This window comes from Marmota monax, unplaced genomic scaffold (genome assembly GCF_021218885.2).
Source record: "Marmota monax isolate L192 unplaced genomic scaffold, Marmota_monax_Labrador192_F-V1.1 WCK01_AAM20220418_F8-fsc00205, whole genome shotgun sequence".
Lineage (NCBI taxonomy): Eukaryota > Metazoa > Chordata > Mammalia > Rodentia > Sciuridae > Marmota > Marmota monax.
This window is the reverse complement of record NW_026692417.1, coordinates 2,976,966-2,988,494: the sequence shown is the minus strand read 5'-3', so window position 1 is coordinate 2,988,494 and position 11,529 is coordinate 2,976,966. Positions and strand designations below refer to the sequence as shown.

The 11,529-nt window shown below is 45.0% G+C and overlaps 1 protein-coding gene across 1 annotated transcript; it reads right to left on the bottom strand.

Moving 5' to 3' along the window:
- Window positions 1–2,841: 2,841 nt before the first annotated feature.
- On the bottom strand, window positions 2,842–3,469 carry LOC124091671 (large ribosomal subunit protein eL21-like). The gene is made up of 2 exons (XM_046442860.1): window positions 3,084–3,469; window positions 2,842–2,884 (listed from the first exon to the last, which is right to left on the bottom strand). The coding sequence occupies exons 1-2, from the start codon at window positions 3,467–3,469 to the stop codon at window positions 2,842–2,844; spliced, it is 429 nt and encodes a 142-aa protein (XP_046298816.1).
- Between the last annotated feature and the right edge of the window lie 8,060 nt (window positions 3,470–11,529).

Sequence of the window (11,529 nt, the reverse complement as noted above, 5' to 3'; positions counted from 1 at the left end):
CCAACACATGCACATTGGCCCTTCCTACCTCCTCAACCAAAATCCCCAAAAGAAGAGGATTTTTTTTTCCCAAAGGTATAAATGCACAAGATTAGGAAGATAGACGAAGAGGCAACATATAACAGGAATTTGGAAACTTGGGAGAAGGTGGATGGAATGGAATGGAGAAAGCTCAATCTTGCATCAGCCGCAGGGCAAGTTGGGAACAAGTCTGATTTTCATTACCTGAATCCCCAAACTCTTGGGAATGGTAACATTGGGAAGCTCTAGAAACTCTGGAGAGATGTGTGAGGAGGGCTCTGAACTGCTAGTGGCGCATGACTTCTCAGGCCCTTTGATAAGTGAGCACATTTATTGGGACTCTCCAGGAAAGGAATTCACTAGGCAGTATTTTCAAAATATATTTACCCACAAAACTTTTTTTCTACTTTTTTTTTTTTTTTTTGGTATCAGGGATTGAACTCAGGGGCACTTGTCCACCGAGCCATATCCCCAGCACTTACTTTGTATTTTACTTAGAGACAGGGTCTCATTCAGTTGCTTAGTGCCTCACTTTTGCTGAAGCTGGCTTTGTACTCAGGATCCTCCTGCCTCAACCTCCCAAGCCCCTGGGATTACAGGCATGTGCCACCACACCAGGCTTTTTCTACCTTTTAACATCTTGAGGAACATAGCTTAGGTAATACCATTAAAATTTGTCTGGGAAAGGGGGTAGGGGTATGTATCAGAGGCCTTTACTCAGATCAGCTAAATCCAATAACTCAGGGAGTCATCATTTATTCATTAATAGTGGGTTTGTTAAATACCCACTATGTGCATTAGGCATGGTGGCATACGCCTGTAATCCCATCTGCTAAGGAGACTGAGGCAGGAGGATCGCAAATTCAGTAATTTTACAAAGACCTAAGTAACTTAGTGAGACCCTGTCTCAATATAAAAAATAAGAAGGGTTGGGGATGTGGCTTAGTGGTTATGTGTCCCTGGGTCAATCCCTAGTACCCAAAACAAAACAAAACAAAACAATCCAAACCAACAACAACAGCAACAACAAACCACTATGTGGCAGGCTATGTGTGTTGAGGAAACCACAAACAAGACCATCCTGTTCCTACTCTTAGGAAACTGACCTCCAGTGAGAGAGTAATCAACTGCCTGTCTCCATGTGGTTCTATTCAGGTAGCAGAAGAATCCAGCCCTGTACAGTCCTTCTACAGAGCCATCTTTCTATAGAATATTCAGGAAAAGCAGCACTGTCTCCATGGGCTGTGGCTCAGTTCATGGTCTTTGCACCTCTCCCTAGTGCTCCCCTGCCTCCACCTCCTGTCTGGCGATGGCTTACAATTGACAGACTTGCACTCCAGGTTTGGGGCAATGTGGGATTTCCAGACAGGCACCACTTAAGATGGAATATCATCCGTTGCTAGACCATGGGTAAACAGGCTCTTTCTGTCAAAGGCCAAATAGTAAATATTTTAGGTGCTGTGGGCCAAGAGCAAAATCAAGATTATTATGTATAGATTTATATAACAAAATAGAAAACAAATTTCCATAACTTTTTTATATTAACAAAATTCAAAACATAATAATAATTGAGTACTTTTTTTATAATTCAGGTAAACTAATGAGAAGAGTGGAATTATTTGGGGATATAACATTTTGTTTAATTGAGGTTTACATTTATAAACTGTCTATCCACATATCAAAATGCCCAAAGCAATTAACTTATAAAGTTCATTGGTATTGGTTCTAGAGATTCCAGTTCCTTATTGCTCTGGCAAGAGAAGTATGTCATGTTAGGATTGCATGGGGGAGCAAAACTTCTCACCTCTTCAGCCTGGAAGCAAAAGGAAGAGCAAGAGGCCAGGATCCCACAATTTCTTTAAGACCTGCTTCCAGTGATCTAAAGATCTCCTACTAGGCCCCATCTCTCTCTCTCTCTCTCTCTCTCTCTTTTTTTTTTGGTGCTGGGGACTGAACCCAGGGCCTTAGTGCATGCAAAGCAAGCACTCTACTAACTGAGCTATATCCCCAGCCCTAAGTCCCATGTCTTAAAGGCCTTCTTACCTCCCAACAGTGTCATACTAGAGACCAAGACTGTTGCTTAGTGCCTCACTTTTGGGGGGGACATTAAACCATTGCAGCAGTTAGTATGGGTTTCCCTATCCATTTGCAAACATTCATCTATAAAAATTATTCTTACTTCACAGGCCTTACTGAAACAGACAGTAGACCATGGTTTATTGACTTTTGGTGTTTTAGTCCATTTTGTGTTCACTATAACAGAATTACCTGAGACTGGTTAATTTATAAACAATAGAAGTTTTTTTGACTCATGGTTCAGAAGGCTGAGAAATCTAAGATCAAAGGGCTGCTTCTGGTGAGGGCCTTCATGTTGTATTATCCCATGGCAGAAGGCAGAGAATAAGAGAACTGGCTCAAGTCTGTCTTCCTCTTCTCATAAAGCCACTGATCCAACCATGGGGGCCCCATCCTCATGACCTCACCTAACCCTAATTAACTCTCAAAGACTTCACCTCCAAATACCATCTACACATGAATTTGGTGATTAAGTTTCTAACATATGAACTTTGGGGAACACTTTCAAACCACAGCACCTGGCTAGACAGTTATCCTTGCCTCACTACCTAGCTGTCTAACATAGCCCTGGCCTGTCCTCATGTCACCCCACCAGACCTCTCCTATCTAACTCCCCACCTCCTCCCCACCCCCTCAAGTCTAGATTCAACTCTGAGAACACTGTTCATTTAGTATGTGGAAATTTGGATTTTTTTTAACAGTCTAAGGGCCTTTATTTTTTAATATTTAGTATGCTATAAATTCTTAGGGTACAGGTTCCAGCAGCTCAGGTTCCTTTCCATTGATTCTCTCTCTTTTTTTGGTACCGAGGATTGAACTCAGGAGTGCTTAACCACTGAGCCACATCCCCAGCCCTATTTTGTATTTTATTTAGAGACAGGGTCTTGCTGAGTTGCTTAGTGCCTCGCTTTTGTTGAGGCTGGCTTTGAACTCACAATCCTCCTGCCTCAGCCTCCCAAGCCGCAGGGACTACAGGACCACTGCACCCAGCTCCGTTGGTTTTTCTGGGTGGAACAGGCTGGTGCTTCTGCTGAACCCAGGCCCCTTTCTCTTTGGCTTCCTTCTTTTTCTGATCATTTTTCTTCACATGTTTCAAGAAGCTGTCTCCGCTCTTAGAGTGCTTAATGGGCTTAACATGCACATTAATTTTCTTGGCAAGAATCTTGCCCTTAACTTTCTTGCCCACAACTATGCACACAGCAGGCTGGGTAACTTTGTAGACTTTCCCAGTATTGCCACAGTAACATTTGTGGGTCATTCCTTTTTGAACAGTAGCCTTTTCCCTAATGTGTACTGTATCACCCTTCTTGTAGATTTGCATATATGTGACCAAAGGAATCACTCCATGTTTTCTAAAAGGTCTAGATAACATCTATCAGATTCCTCTCCTCTTTCCCTTTGTGTTTTTCATTCTGCAGAATTACTGGAAAATGGTGATTCTGGCCAAATGGAAGAAAGCATTTAAATCTTGTTGAGCTCAATTTTTCCTACCTGCTCCAGGGGTCTGCTGAACTCATGAGCTGAATCTTACCTGCTGTCTGTCTGTGTGTGGTCTGTGAGCTAAGAGTGTTTTTGTTTGCTTTTTAGAAACAGCTTCATTGATATATAGTTCATCCATTTAAAGTGTGCAATTCTGTGGTTTTTAGTATACTAACAGATATGTGCATTTGATCACTCCAAGAAGAAACACCATCCCCTTAACCTGTCATCCCCCATTCCCTCACCCTCCCAGGCCTAAGCAACTACAAGTCTACTTTATGTCTCTATGAAGAATGGTGTTTACATTTTAAGTGGTTAAAGGAATCAAAAGAAGAGCCATGTACAGTGGAGCACACCTATAGTCACAGTGACTCAGGAGGCTGAGGCGGGAGGATCACAAGTTCAAGGACTTCCTGGGTAACTTAGTGACACCCTACTCAAATAAAAAATAAAAAAAGCTAGGGATGCATCTTAGTGGAGGAGCACCCCTGGGTTCCACCCCATCCCAGTACTAGGAGGGAAAAAAATCAAAAGAAGAGTATTTTATGATGTGGGACAACTATAGGAAATTCAAATTTCAGTATCCACAAATAAAGTTTAATTGGAATACAAGCCTAAAATGTTTACTAACTGGCCCTTTGCAGAAAAAATTTTCTGACCTCTGCTTAGGCCAAACCCAGGGTGGGGTTAGAGAGGAGGCAGGGACAGGGTTTCTTCCCCAGATTAGTAAGTCCATTAGGAGAGGTTTCTCACCTGGGAGGAACATGAGGCTCTCCTGGGCTAGTGTTCTTAGCTGTCAGTGTGGGGGGCCTTGGCTCTAATGCTGTTTCCTGCACCTCATTCCAGCCAATCTGGTTTAGTGGGTCTGAGGTGAGGACCCGAGTCTGCCTTTCAATTAGCACCTGTGATTCTGAGGTGTGGGAGGGTGTCTCCAGGTCACACTGAGAAGTGCTGTCCTCTGCCAATGTACGCAGACCTGTAGCTCAAGGACATTTCCTTTCTGTTCTTGGAGGCAGTGACCTTACAATGTGACAAATGCCATTAAGTGTGTAGTTGAGGGGAGCCCAGAGGAGGGCTGCTGAGGGGGTCTGCAGGAGTCCTGTGGGAGCATCACCAGGGATCAGGGGTTCTTTTTTTTTTTTTTTTTTTAAGAGAGAATTTTTAATATTTATTTTTTAGTTTTCGGCGGACACAACATCTCTGTTTGTATGTGGTGCTGAGGATCGAACCCGGGCCGCACGCATGCCAGGTGAGCGCGCTACCGCTTGAGCCACATCCCCAGCCCGATCAGGGGTTCTTGAAGGGATGTCGGGTCTCCAGGGAGAATGTGCAAGAGGTTGGGACTAGACATGTGCAATCTTACATGTCCTCAGTACCCAGACTGGTGAAAGTGATTGGAGTCTCTGGTCAGATGCTGAGCACCTGGCTCGGGGCTGACCCAGGAAATATTTTGTTTGTATTGAGGGTCCCGGATGTAAGAATGAGACCTATGGAGGAATGGTTGTTCTCCCCTTTGCTCCCAGGGGGTTGGGGGGAGAGGGGAATGGCGTTTCTGAGGGCCGGACAGGGTCAGGCTGACTCGTCAGAGGTAATTCTCCTCTTTTTTATTAAAAAAAAAAAATCAAATGTGCAGAAAAACAGAAAGACTGGCACAATATACACCTATATATCCACAGCTTGGACACAACAACAGTCAAATTTTGCCATTCACTTTCTCTTTTTCTTTTAATATCTCTCTTACTCTTTTTAAGATTATTCATTAAGCCTGGCACAGTGATTCACCCCTGTAATCCTAGTGATTTGGGAGGTTGAGGCAGAATTGCAAGTTGGAGGCTAGAGTCAGTCACTTAGTGAGACCCTGTCTCAGAATAAAAAAGAAAAAGGGCTGGGGATGTGGCTCAGTGGTTAAGTGCCTCTAACCACAAAAATTGTACACTAAAATTGGCTCGTGTGTGTGTGTGTGTGTGTACAGTTCTGTGAATTTTAACACATGTATATGAGGTTTTTAAACACATTTTAACAATGTATAATGAGGTTATGGAACAGCTCCATCACCCAAACAGCTCCTGGGTGCAAGTCCTCTCCAGATACAACTTCCCCTGGTCCCATTGATAACTCCTGGCAACCACTGCTCTGTATTGTTTCTCTCTTTGGGAGTGTCAAAGTGGTGGAACCACACTGTATGCCACCTTTTAAGATTGGATCCTTGCACTCAGCATAACACTTATTTAAAAAAAAAAAAAAAAAAAAAAAAAAAAAAAATATATATATATATATATATATATATATATATATTTAGTTGTAGTTGGAGACAATACCTTTATTTATTTGTTTTTAATGTGGTACCAGGGATCGAACCCAGTGCCTCACACATGTTAGTGCTCTACCACTGAGCCACAACCCCGGCCTCTCAGCACAACACTTTTGAGCTTAATCCAAGTAGTTGTTTGTATTAGTAACTCATTTCTTTTTTTGGGGGGGGGGAACTGGGGATTGAACTCAGGGACACTCGACCACTAAGCCACATCCCCAGCCCTATTTTGTATCTTATTTAGAGACAGGGTCTCACTGAGTTGCTTAATGCCTTGCTTTTGCTGAGGCTGGCTTTGAACTTGTGATCTTCCTGACTCAGCTTTCCTTAGCTGCTGGGATTATAGGCCTGTGCCACCATACCCAGCTTCATTCCTTTTTATTGCTGAATGGTATTCCGTTGTATGGAAGTATCACTGTTTGTTTTTTCACTTGTCTCCTAGAGGACATTTGGGTATTTCAGCTTTTGGCAATTATGAATACAGCTACAATCAACATTTGTACAGGTTTTCATTTGGAAGTAAGTTTTTATTTCTCTAAGGTAGACACCCAGGAGTGTATATGGTACACACATGGTAAACACATGCTGACATTTATAAAAACTTGGTTAAAAAATAAAGTCTGAGGACATAGCTTGGTGGCAGAGTGCTTGCCTAATATACATAAAGCCTTGGATTGGATTGCCAGCACAGACAAACAAACAAATAAAAACCAAAAAAATTTTGGTCATGCATTTCAGATTAGCGATTGCACAGGAAGAGGAGAGAGGGGGTGATTATTTAAAGGATGTGAGATGTTCAGGAATGATGGGGAAGTTTTCAACTAGAGAGAGATGGTAGTTGTACAACATTTTGAATGCAATAAACACCATCCCTTTGTTCACTTTAAAATGGTTACTTGCAACTGGGTGTGGTGGCACATGTTTAAAACCCCAGCAACTCCAGAGGCTGAGGCAGGAAGATTGCAAGTTCAAGGCTAGCCTCAGTGACTTAGTGAGGCCTTAAGCAACTCAGCAAGACCCTGTCTCCAAATAAAAAATAAAAAGGGCTAGGAATGTGGCTCAGTGGTTAATGGTCCCTAGGTTCAATCCCTGGTAGTTTCAATCCCAGAAATAACAATTAAAAAAAAAAAAGAAAAAAAAGTTAATTGTGTGTTATATGAATTTCACCTCAATAAAAGAAAACCCCGTAATTCTTATAAGAACCACAGATTATACTTGATGGTTATGCCTCTTAACCCCTTTTTCTCTAAAGCAGCCTCTCCCCTCTCCCCATGCCCATCACTTTATTTTCTTGACATCGACTTTTGAAGACAGACTGGACTAGTTGTCCTTTAGGAATCACCCTTTATTGCCTTCTCTTATTTAACTCACTCCCACATCCTCTGACCTTCTCATATAGTTAGGTGAACCATTTTGGACAAGGAGGTTTCTGGGCCATCTGGGGCACTCCATGCAGCATCTCCTCAGGAAGCACCCTGTGACTTGTGAGTACCCTGTGACTTGTGATGCAAAGTTGATCACTGGATTATGACAAGAGAAGTCAGATCTCTTCATAGGCAATATATTTGTTTCTCTTTGCTACTGGTCAGCAATTTGGGGTGAAACTGGCAGCAAGTGAACATCCGGTTTCCCAGAAGAATTCTAAGTCTTCCTAACATCCCTGCCATGTAAATGATTGTATCCGCCTTATGAGTAAAGTTTCAGGGAGACTCAATAATCTGCCCAGCAGGTATGATGGAACACGCCTGTAATCCCAACAGTTCAGGAGGCTGAGGCAGGAGGATCACAAGTTCAACACCAGCCTCAGCAACTTAGTGAGGCCCTAAGCAACTCAGTGAGATCCTGCCTCTAAATAAAATACAAAAAAGGGCTGAAGATGTGGCTCAGTGGTTAAGGGCCCCTAGGTTCTATGCCTGGTACCCAAAAAATAAAATATAAAAAAATAATTTCCCCCAAGCATGGAGAATTGAGTTTGAGAATCTTACTTGTATTGCTCTCCTTCCTTTTAGTTTTCCCTTCTGTAAGCTGCACATATTTACCTCACAGGGCAGACACATTGTACCTTCCTGAATGTAACCATGCCCTGCCCAAAGTGTGGTTCTGGTGGGCCCTGCCCAAAGTATGGTTCTTTGGAGGCTCCAGACACAGCCTGAGACCCTGAGGGGCTGACAGTGGCTGGGGAGAATGGACTCCCTCGATGGGCATGATGGGAAGACTGTCCCTCCCTCCCCCATCCTTCCTTTCTAGCCTCATGAATCCAGCAAGAAGAGCTGACCAGATCCCCTCTAAGGCGGAGGAAAAGAAGGGAAAAAACTTCTCGCATCTGTTGAGAATTAACCTCTGAACCATTTAACCAAACATTGGCTTCTCCTGTCATTTGATAAGGTGTATCCAGCAAAGGGAGATGAGAAAATTGGGAGGTTATTCTTTTAAATTACATCAGCAGGGGGTTTGTTCCTGCTGCAGAGCTCGGAGGGTCCCGTCTGGGACATCACATCACCACCAGCACACTCAAGGACAGACTTGAGTGCTTTCCTCTGCCTGGGAGTTCAGGCATTCACAGGGATAAAAAAAAAAAAAAAAAAAGCAAGAGGGATTTTAAAATAAAGTCCGTGCACAGCAGGCTGTCTGCCCTGAGCCAGCCCTGCAGCGAGGGTGATTATGGAGGAAGGAATGGTTTGTGTCACCGTCACACGGAAATGTCCGACGGCTTTTCTGCAGAGACAACACCTCTCAGTCTTCCAGAGACTCCGTGTGCAGACTTCCGGAGCTGTCGGAGAACTCCAAGGCCATCCTGCCTGCCCCTGCCCCACTTTGAGTGGAGAGTTTCTCCTTTCTCGGCAGGATGGGCCAGGAGCAGTCTAGACAGATAGGGACCTCCAGGGCTGGCCAGCCAGTTTCCTCTGGCAGATGGGACTTGTTGCAAGTACACCAGGACAGAGGGGTGGGGTCCAGGCTTTGGATGCTGCCAATGGACACGCCCTCCCTCCTGTCCCTTTCTGACCTCCAGTAGTTAGGAGCAGGTTCTCTCTCCCTTCCCATGACACACTTAGGCCCTCTTCCAGTCCCACCCAGGCAGCCTTCGAGATGCAATGAACACTGGAGGGAGTTGGGAGTCTGCCCTGAATGCCTTCTGTCACCCCAAAACTAATCTCTTCTCTTTGTGCCTCAGTTTCTGCATGGGTAAAGGAGCTGGATAAGGTGATCTTCAAGGCCCTATCAACTCTGCACATAATGGTGTTTGTTCCTAAGATTCCCCAGGAGGGAGTGAATTTTTTTCTTGAGATTGATTTTTTTTCGAGAAGCAACTTTCCCTGCTTCTCCCAGGGACTTCTTAGCCCATGCATGTTTCTGAACTTGTCCTCACCAGTTTTTCTGGACTTGTCTCACTGAAGCTTAGCTCCTTTTCTTAGGACCCTGGTGGCCAGAGCTGGTAAGGTCTCGTCTGCCTGCTCCCTGGGACTCACTCATCTTATATCTCTACATGTAAATTCTTCCCCAGTGGGGGAAAAACAAAGGTACCCCCTCTCCCTGAGCATTGACTAAGTGCTGGACCCCAGGCTGGGCTCTTCCATGTGGGTTAGTTAATTCACTGAATATTCAAAGACATTTCAGAGCCACGGATGAGTCAGTTCAGATGAGGAAACTGAGGCTCAGAAACCATGGCTTGGGCAGAGTCCCAAAGAAGAGGTGAAGCTGGGAATCCAACTCCATTTGTTTGGCCCTAAAGCCAGATTCTTTCCTTTGCATCATATAACTACCTGGCTTCTTCCTGGAGGAAATTCCTGGCTCAAGGACAGGGGTGGCCAAATGGCAGAGAAGACAGAGCACAGAATGTTGCTCTGAAGACACAAATACTCCTCAGGTAAACAGGACAGGGGAAAAGGAAGCACTCAAATCTCAGAAACTGGTTAGTATGTGGCAATAATTCACCTAAGTCAAGGTTCCCGGCATGTGACATCATACCCAGTCAGCTCCCCACCCAGCTTTGTCAATTTGACTCTTTAAAGAGGGCTTTTTAACAAATTCTACAAGAACCCAAATGACACTATGTAAGGTGACATCATTTCCATCACAGAGGAGCTGTGAGAACTTGGATAAGTTCCTCCCCGTTTCAAAAACTTTGGTGTCTTCATGTGCATAATGGGTGTGCGAACAGACTCCTATTTCAACAGATTATGGTGAGCAGCAACAGTGAACAGACTTTTCTAACTCAGATGTAAAAACATACTATCTTCTTTCACTCATAGAACCCACCCATCCCAAATGTCACCTGTAGCAATACCTGGCAGACATTATTGGAGGTATACCTGTCACCCACCTTGGACTGCCCTTTAGAGCTTAATGATTATTTCCATATTTTCTAGTTTTAATTCTCCCAACAGATCTTTCAGTAGGCAGGGCTGCCCCTGTCCTTGGCTCTAGTTCACAGATGTAGAAACTGAGGCCAACCCTTTATGGTTCCCAGCTTGTTGAAGGGTTGACGTGGTTTTGGAGCCCTCTGTCAACAGTTCTCTGTCTTCTTGTCATTTGGAGAGATCAGGCTTGTAAGGGCAACTCTGCAGCCAGCTGCGGCCCAGATGTGGAGACCTGACTGGTCACAAAGGAGGTGGGTGTGTGGGAATATCCTCCCATTTCCTCTCTCGAAGACAAATGGTTCAGGGGCCGCTGGAGGCTCTTCAGGCCACGGTTGGATTAGAAGCCTCCCTAAGACAGGAGGTAACTTGGTCATAAAAACTATTCCTACCTTGTGAGGTGACTTCTTGGAGGATGGACTCAGAGGACAGGGTGCTTAGGCAGCTGCTACCCCTTCCCCTCATAACATGACTCTCTAAAGAATTTCGTTTAGGCTCCAGTTTCCAAAGGTCCTCATCCTGGGCTGGGGTTGCTAAAAGAAGGAGCCATGTTGGCTCACATGTTTTTTTGGCCAGTATCTTGAACCCTCTCCTCTGGCCATGGATCAAGAGAAACACTCAAAAAGACACAAAACACCCACACTGTGCACACACTCATATGTTCATGCACACACAGGCACACACACATACACACGCACGTACACCCATACCTACCAGAAGCGGCCATAAGTTCCCTCAATCTCTCAGAACTCTCTTCAGCCCCTCAGGAGAGGAGGGAAGGAAGCTGGGAGTCATATATCATTTCTCTTCAAACAGGCAGTGTCCCCTCTGCCCAGAGCAGGGGTGGGGGTGGCCAGCAGCCATGACTGGCCTCAGGAAAGAGCCCCTCTGGCCCATATTTCACAGACACCCAGACGGGGCCTGCTGTCAGGAGCGCTGTCTAATTTCCTCCCCTGACTGCTGGCCCAGATCCCCCCAACAAAGAGGGGCATTGTGTCCTCCTCCCCACCCCTGGCATCTGCTCCACAGAGATCCGTTGGGGGACGCACAGAGGGGATTTAAGGGATGAAGGCGCCGCATCCTGCACCACAGGCCCAGAAGGGTCACAAATTCTTGAGTTGAAAGAAACTGGTCCTGGCTGAGGGATCGTGCAGCCTTGCAGCCTTGGCCGTCCCAGTGCCCCCCAGCATCCCACAGTCCTGTCAGCCCCCCAAAGACTGTGGCAATAGCATCTCTTCAGGTCTGTCAGGATTGAGGATGGAAAAGCATTTTAAGGGGACTGGGCCT